Source organism: Myotis davidii, unplaced genomic scaffold (genome assembly GCF_000327345.1).
Source record: "Myotis davidii unplaced genomic scaffold, ASM32734v1 scaffold428, whole genome shotgun sequence".
Lineage (NCBI taxonomy): Eukaryota > Metazoa > Chordata > Mammalia > Chiroptera > Vespertilionidae > Myotis > Myotis davidii.
Window position 1 is genome coordinate 1,523,897 of NW_006299834.1, and position 8,330 is coordinate 1,532,226.

Here is an 8,330-nt window from a genome sequence, read left to right on the forward strand (position 1 = left end):
CCGCCCGCCCCCCCTTGGCCACAAGCCATGGGGCCACCCGGCCACCCCAGAGGGCAGCGCAGAAGGATGGACGTAGGAACAACGGCCCCTCTGGCCTCAGAGTCTCTGAGAACCTTAAATGACCCTGCGGGTCTTCAAACACCATAAGGTACCCAACACTGAGGCATCACATCGCCACTCGTCAGAGAAATCGAGCAAAAAGAAAGGTTGGAGGGTCGAAAGGCTGGTGAGTGCTCCTGGCTCCACCAGAGAAGAGGGCGGACATGCTAAACCCACACCTGGCAATGTCCCCTCAAGAAGTGGCTGCCGGGAGGGCCAGGTAGCTCAGCTGGGTAGAGGTTGTCCGGTTTCGCCAAGGCTGCGGGTTCGATCCCCGGTCAGGGCACAAACAAGGATCAACCAATGAATGCATAAGTGGAACAACAAATCAATGTTTGTCTCCCTTCCCCTCTCTCCAAAATTAATCTAAAAACAAAAAAATCAAATCAACTCATCAATGCATCTGTCCATTAATACCCACCGCGTTGGGGAACTTCCTTTGGTTTGGAAAAGCCACAAAACTTAACTCAGTGACAAAGTGCTAGGAGCATCTTTTGTCCTGGTATTTGGTCTCTGAGCCCAGGTCCTAACACAGCCCGGACCCCTTGGAATTTCCTGACAGGATGGGAGGGGTCCCCTGGAAGATGAAGCCGTGCTCCGGGGAGTGGGGAGGGCTGTGTGATAGCCTCCATACAGTCCTTGGAGCACAGGACCTGACCTGAGAGGCAGGCCGGGGAGCAGTGGTGCAGGGAGGAGGCAGCCTGCGAGCCCCACCTCTGCCCTGCGCCTGCCCCGCGCAGCTGCCATCTGGCTGGGCCTGTGCGGTGTCCTGTACAGTGACCCAGGGGTGAGCAGACGTTTTCCTGAGCTCTGAGCCATTCGAGGACATGATTGAACCCGAGGGTGTGGGAACGCCAGTACAGCCAGCTGGGCAGAGTACAGGTGGCAGCCTAGTGTGGGCATCTGCAAGCGAAGGGGCCCTGGGCCCTGCGGGTCCTGCTGCAGCCCTGGGTGGGGACAGGAGGCAGCGTGGCTGCTGGGAGCAGGGAGGACCAGGGGGCCGAGGAGCGTGGCCACCCCAGCCAGCAGGCCCCAGCGGAGGTTTTCTGACTAAGGAGGCCCAAGTTCAAAGGTCAGAGAATAAACCTCAGGAAGCCTTTCCATGCTCCCTCCCTCTTCCATGCGGGGCCAAGGTCACAGACTCCAGCCAGCAGTGCCAGTCCTGGCCGTGGGCCGTGCCAGCAGCTGCTGCTGGTGGGAAACAGAATGCTGCCAGGCCTTCCCATTTTTCAACAGAAACTGGGAATTCTATTTTTGCACAAAACCTTTCTGTTTTATATATGAACAACCTGTTCAAAATCCCCTCCAGGCCAAATGTTGGGGTTTAAACTACACAAGTGAAACCAATCCTGCCCGCAACCCCAGGGCCACGCAGCCTGTGGGGAGGGCTCGGGCCCGCGGTGGCAGGTGGCAGGGGCTGGGCACTGCAGTCATTAGGGAACCAGAGCTGGGTTCTCCCCTCAGGCCAGTCCCTCCAGCTGTTCCCAGACGCCTAGGCCCATCAGAGGCAGCTCACAAAGAAGAAGGCAGCCAAGGGCCCGCCCCCTCCACTCTGCTCACAGCCCCCTGGTTCTCCCAAGGCCTTGGCCGGCACCTTCCTTCTCCCAGGCCACCTCCCTCCTGGATTCCCTGTGACCACGCCCTCACCTGCACCACTTTGCTCTGCTCAAAAGTCACCTCGTCCAGGAGGCCAACCCAGCTCCTTCTACCTGAACGTCACACTGCAAGCTCCGCCCACCTCCTGCGCCTCCCGCCGCCCTGTTCTGCATCCTGCTAGCTCCGGCCTCCCCCAAGGGAGCATGCACACACCCAAGGGCCACCAGGAAGCTTGGACAGAGGCATCGCAGCGTCTGTCACAGCCCTGCCTGCACCTGACCTTGGGTTTCTGGCCTCCAGAACGGAGAGGTAAGCCCGGACTATGGGATTTGTAACGGCAGCCCTAGGAAGCGAACAGAGTTCAGAGGGGTCAGGTCCAGTGATGGAGGTGTCCCAGTCCCCTGCCCTGCTCCAGGATGGATAGGGGCTGTCAGGGTCTCTGAGGGGAGGGGGTGCAGGGGGGCAGCTCCCCCAATGTCACCGCCCTGTTCCCATGGCGTCTGGGAACCCGCCTGGTCTTCTTTTAGGCTAACCCAGGGCCCAAAGGGCCACGACCACTGCAGAGGGGCTGGTCCCCACACACTGATCCAGCCAACTGCCACCCCGCCTCCTCCTCTCCCACCCGCTAGTCATCGGGTTCAGCGTCTGTGCTCATCTCTGCACGTGGCCCTGGCCTGGCCTGATCGGCTTCCGTGCCTCCCGATTAGCCCGCTTCTGCTCCAGGGGCCGCCTGGGTGCGCATCTGTGTGGGCACGTGGGGAGCCTGGCCCAGGCCCTCTGCCCTCTGTCCATGAGGATCTGCAGGGAGGGGCAGGCGGAGGCTCAAATGGTAACTGACAACCCCCACAACAGGTCAGACTGGCGGCCGAGGTAAAACAGTGCCGGGTCCTGTCCATACCTTTGACCTCTGGCTTCTGCAATTCCTGGAAAGCGATGCAAGAGAGCAGGCCGCTGGCTTCTCTTGAGCAACTGGAAATTCTGACCAGATTAGGCCCGAGTTCCTGCCATAAGGACAGGCGGGGCCAGTTCCACAGCCCCCACCACTCCCTACCGCTCACTCCCAGCAGCTTGCCCAGCGCCCACAGGCTTTGGGTTCTGACCCCGCCTCCTGGGTACTTTATAAACTGGAGTCAGTCAGCCGGGCTGGGGGCGGGCACAGAGCTCTCTCCATAAAGTGCGGGGAGCGGGTCCATCCTTGCTGCTTGACACAGTCGCTGCAGGGAAGAAATATCTGCACAGCATATGTTTCTAGGGACCTGGCGTATATGGCATACTGTTCTTAATATGTTGGCTCCCCTTTTAGCGCTGTGTGTTTTAACCAAGGTCACCTCTCCGAGAAAGGTTGTTTCCCCAGGTAGGGATTTTCCCCTGAAGTTAGGGAGGGAATAAAACCTCTTAACCCCTTCCCCAGCAGAAAATCTCCATCTGTTCTTTTCTCATCCACACTTGTCTCTGGCCACCATTCTTCACTCTGTAGCCATGCTGATCTATTTAAAAATGCAAGTATGATCCTGTCCTTCCCACCTTAAGTGATTTCCAGTTGCTCTCAGTGAAGACCACAGGACTGAAAACACAGCAATAAAGGTGTCCTGCCGGGCTGATCAGCAACCCCTGAACGACGGACGAACAGGTGACAGCTTCGCTGTCGAGAGAGGGCTAAGGGACCACCTGGCTGATAGCAGCCAGGCAGCCTCGATTGCCTGCCTCACTAGCCTTTTATTGTAGCAGCAGCTTGAGATAAAGTTTATCTTTTAGACACAATCAGTGGGTGAGTAATCTTGGGAGGGCACAGGTGTTTACACTGTCCTCTAGGCAAGGGCATCCGGGGATTAAGCGTAAGGATTCCAGTAAACACCCGGGGATCTGTACATGCACAGACTTGTTTGGAAAGGTCAAGGGATAATTAGGGGCGCCGCCTTCGATACGCCCCTAAGTCAGAATACCCATAAACAGGGCAGGCGGCCTTCCGCACACTTCTCTTTTCTCAGAATGTCCTCCTCACAACTTTCCAGCTGAGTCTCCTGTGGTCCCCAACAGTTTCCTGAATGAATGTAACGGGAAGCGAAGCAGACAACGCGGGCCGGCGCTCCACCAGCTCCACTTCTCCCGTTCACAGCCACTCGGCCCCTCAGGACACCCTCAAAGCCCAGCCTCGGACACGGGCCCCCACCGCAAGGACCCGCACAGCGAGCGGCCTCCGGGGTGGGCAGCACCGTCTGACGGCACAAGTCACTTGGCCTTGCCGAGCCTCAGTTTCTCCTGCTCCGAACGGGCTGAGCAGAGGGCAGGGAGGATTAAATGGGACGCTACTTGCAAAGCACATAGGATCACGCCTGGCCCAAGGCAAGCTTGGTTATTATGGCTCCTCACCAAGAAGCGTGCTGACCAGCGGGCCGGGCGGTGAGCGCCTTACCTGCGGGCACCGGGGTGGCTCCCCGCTGCAGCAGCAGCTCCCCGCACTCCTCACCGACGTGGCTGTTATTCTTCAGGAACCTGGGGAGACGGAGGGCGCTGGGTGACATGGGTCAGGAGGGGCCGATGGGCAGGAGAGGGCAGGGAAAGGGAGGCCACTCCGCCAGGGCACAGGGGGGTGGAGGGGCTGTCACCTCCGTGGGGGCGGGGTGTTTCCACGGAGCCCTGCCCACCAGGCACGGACAGGTGCCGGAGTGACAGCCAGCGTGCTCACCCCGACCTGCGGTTACCCACAGCGCAGGGGGTCGGGACAGGCTTCAGAGGAAGTGCCACCTGGCTGAGGCCCAGAGGAGGGCAGTGAGCCAGGGCCCGGGACAGGCCTGGGGAGGGGCCAGAGGGAGCAAAGGTGCTGACGGAGAGAGTGTGCCAGGGGAGCAGGGGCGTCGCTGCACAGGGGAGAGTGAGGCAGATGCAGCTGCAATGGTGCCAGGGAGCCTGAGGCCCAGGTGGGCACAGAGAGAAGCAGGCTTGGTGTGGACTTGCCACCGAAGCTCCTTCCTCCGGCCCTGTGACTGGCTCCTCCCATGTCCTCCCACCGTCTCCCCCATGGGTGCCCGCCTCGCCCCTGGCACCCACCTCTGCAGCATCTCCTCCGGGCTGAGCGCGCGCGAGGGCTCCTGGGCGGCCTGCTCCACCAGCAGCGTGTGCTCGATCACCTTCCGCTTGTAGGTCAGCAGGTTCTCCAGTTCCTAAAGATTCGTGGTTCTCTGGGCAGCGCCCCCCATGCAGACAAGGGCCCGCCCCTCCCCCAGCCCAGGCTCTGCCCTCAGCAGCCCCTGGCCATGCCTTCTGACCCAGTGCGGGCTAACTGGGATCGGGCCTGCTAGTTAGCCCTTGACCCAGAGCAGGCTGCCTGCCTGGCCGCAGCTGGCCTAGCCCAGCCTGTGGTGGGGACGGCCGGAGGCTCAGCTGGGATGGCAGCTGGAGGGGCAGCTTGGACGATGGAGGGGAACATGTCCGGCAACGTCAGGGACCGCCTGGTGGTTGGAGTGATGCTTCAACCAGAATTCACCTGGTTAACTAATGCTGTCACTCCGGATGGTGGCGTGGAGACTGGCGGGGGTGCAGCTCAGGGGTTTCCAGCTTGCCCCTGAGTGTACCCCTTTCCATCCTACTCACCCTGGGAAGAGGCTGGAGTGCGGGGCGGGGGGTGGGTGCACGCAGCACTCTGCTGAGAGCACAGGGGGGACCAAGCAGTCACCAGCCCCGGGCACTGTGTTTGTCACCTCAGCGGGTGAGGCAGCTGAAAGAGCCAGAGTGGCAGCCACCATCTCATCGGACCCTCACGATGACCCACGGGTGATGCACCGAGCTTACTGCGCACTGGCTAAGCCGGGACTGGGCAGGTGGCGACAAAAAAGACACCATGGTTCTTGCCCTTACGGAGTTTATGGTCACTTAGCAGACAAGAAGGCTGAAGCTGATGAAGGAGCCGAGTCCTCGGAGCAGAGCGACAGCGTCAGAGCTGCAGGGCGCCCCCGGGCTCCGCTCCGCGCCCCCGACCATGAGTGCCCCCGCCCCTCGGTGTACGGACCAACCGAGTCACACTGGCCAGGGCCCAACCTCATTTTTTTTTGTTTTTGTTAATCCTCACCTGAGTATCCTTTTTCCATTGATTTTTAAAGACAGTGGAAAGGAGGGAGGGAGAAGAAAAGAGAGTGGGGGAAGGGGAGAGGGAGAGGGAGAGACAAACACCAATGTGAGAGAGACAGAGGGAGGGAGAGAGGCGGACTCCTCTTGTATATCCTCTGCCACTCCCCCCACCTCCCTGCTACCCACCAGAGGAGACGGTGCCCAGGGCCCCACCTGGGACCTGGGTCTCCCCAGGGACAGCCCCATTCTTACATTAGAGTCCAGCACAAAAGGGGATGAGTCCAGCAAGATAAGCTTCTCCACCATCTCGGGGAACATACAGGAAAACTAGGGTGCGACACAAAAAGGGGAGAATGACGAGGAGAGGCGCTTGAAGGGAAAGGGATCAAACTTTTCCCTGGTGTTTCCTGAAACACCTCTCAGGCTGGGGCAAGGGTGCTGACCGAGAGGCCGGAACAAGACCCTCTATCCCTCAGGGCACCTTCCTCTCCCCTGTCCACACCAGGCACCCAGCTCCGAAGCCCGGGGGTGGCTGCGTTCGGGGCTCTGTCTGCCACAGCGATTACTGCTGGGAGCTACCAAGCTGCTGGCACAGCTAATGAAACGCTGACCCGAAACTCGTGGCCCCAAGAGGTGCTTCCTGTGCCAGGTAACTTCCTCCTCCTGCTCTCCCACCCCCACTTGGAGGAGCAACCACGGCGGCCAGAGGTGATCACTGCCAAGCCTTCTACTCACCATTCCACCCACAGTGCCACCTACGAGACAAAACAGCAGTGGCTGAGCTCCCCAGCCATCAAAACCCTACCAGACTTCCTCCCAGCTCCTCTCCCACCAGCGATGGGGCTCCTGCCAAACTTGGGGCTCCCTCCCTGGGGCCAGATGGCCCCTTCATCAGACCTGACCACTCAGGGGACCTTATTTCCCTCATCAAATTGGGAGACAACTGCCCGGCCAGTGTGGCTCAGTGGTTGGGTGTTGACCTATGAACTCGGAGGTCACGGTTCGATTCCCGGTCAGGGCACATGCCTGGTTTGTGGGCTTGATCCCCAGTGTGGGGCGTCCAGGAGGCAGCTGATTGATGTTTCTACTCTCTATCCCTCTCCCTTCCTCTCTGTAAAAAAAAATCAATAAAATATATTAAAAAAAATTGGGAGACAACTACCTACTGGGCCATAGGTGCCTCAAGGGAGTTACCTGAGCCCAGAAGCCTCAGTGTCCAAAGGTCAATGTCGAATGAACCCCTTCATTTCCCTTGAAGTTCCCAGAAGTGCAGGGGAAAGGGACCTGAGTACCATCCCCCCCTCGCAGCCCTTCTGTTCGATGGAGAAGCGATCCCACTTCAGGGCTGAAAGCACAGAGCCAGGGCTGGGGTCCAGCCTTCCCCACCTCTGTCCCCGCATCTGGGGCCCCCCTCAGGGGCGGACCCCGCAGGAAGGAGTGGGCCCTCCTGCCGGCCTCCTCCAGCTTCCCTGTCACCCAGGGATTGGGGCAGAGCTGGGGCCTGACGCAGGTCACCCCCAGGCCAGCCTTGCTTCCTGGCTACCACACTCACTCCCTCCGTGAGAGGGGTGCCCCGCTCCCCAACACTCTGCCTCTTACTCACCAGCCGAGACTCTCCGGATCTCACCCACGAAGTTCTGATAGTAATAGGGAAGGCCGGGGCTGTAGTGGGACGAGAGCCCGTGGCCCCCAAAATCCATGGCCACGTAGTAAAAGTCTGGGGCGGAGGGAAGGGGGAGGAGAGGTGTCGCACTGGCCTCTCCCCTCACTCCCCCGCAGCCCTGCCCCTTGCCCTGGCCTTCCTCCCGCCCAGCCCACCTCTTGGGAGGAGAGGGATGAGTCTGTCGAAGGAGTTGGCATTGTCCAGCCAGCCGTGCAGGCAGAGGATGGGGGAGCCCTTCTGGGAGCCCCAGGCTTTGGCGGCGATGTGGCCCCAGGGCACAGCCATCCTCAGCTCCGAGAACAGACCTGAAAGCCATCGGCTCAGTCCTGGAGCCTTGGTCTGGGCCCAGCCCCTCACCCCCACTGTGCAGGGCATCAGCCACACCTTTTCCTGTGCTGCCCCCACAGTGACGGGGAGAGTCCCTGAGGTGGGCCTGGGGATCCCCAGGGGAGGGGAAGAGAAACTGGGTCCACTGAGTGAGGAAAACCTGGAAGGGCTTCACCACAGAACTTTCCAGAATAGTCTGGGGCTTGGCTAGCTCTGGGCTCTGCCACTTGCTGGCCGTGCAACCGTGAGCAAAGTTATGAAAACCCAGCCTCGGCTCCTTTTCTGTAAACTGGAGTAAACAGTAATAATAATAATAATAATAATAATAATAATAGCCAACATTTTCCGAGTCTTTGCTGAGGGTGAGATGCAGTGGCCCATCTCCCACATCTTCACAGTAAGTTATGCATCCATCCGTTCAGCCACACAAGTATTAAGACTGGTTCTTAATGTTAAGAACCCCGCTCCGCAGACCGGGAAACTGAGGCACGGGGTGCAGCACCGGCCCGAGGTCACAGGGAGGGAGAGCTGGAGCCGGCTCAGCCCCGGACCCGCTCTGACCCCGCCCCACGCTGCCGCC

The 8,330-nt window shown here is 59.9% G+C and overlaps 1 protein-coding gene across 1 annotated transcript in view; it reads right to left on the reverse strand.

Moving 5' to 3' along the window:
• The window catches only part of SERHL2 (serine hydrolase-like 2), a 13,049-nt gene extending 5,288 nt beyond the window's left edge, over positions 1 to 7,761 (reverse strand). Inside the window, exons 1-8 of the mRNA XM_015571910.1 lie at positions 7,579 to 7,761; positions 7,364 to 7,477; positions 6,496 to 6,515; positions 6,013 to 6,087; positions 4,744 to 4,856; positions 4,066 to 4,188; positions 2,594 to 2,664; positions 961 to 1,046 (exon numbers count right to left, since the gene is read on the reverse strand). Coding sequence (XP_015427396.1) covers positions 961 to 1,046; positions 2,594 to 2,664; positions 4,066 to 4,188; positions 4,744 to 4,856; positions 6,013 to 6,087; positions 6,496 to 6,515; positions 7,364 to 7,477; positions 7,579 to 7,708 — 732 coding nt within the window. The 5' untranslated portion in view covers positions 7,709 to 7,761. The remainder of the gene's footprint in view (positions 1 to 960; positions 1,047 to 2,593; positions 2,665 to 4,065; positions 4,189 to 4,743; positions 4,857 to 6,012; positions 6,088 to 6,495; positions 6,516 to 7,363; positions 7,478 to 7,578) is intronic.
• Positions 7,762 to 8,330: the final 569 nt, after the last annotated feature.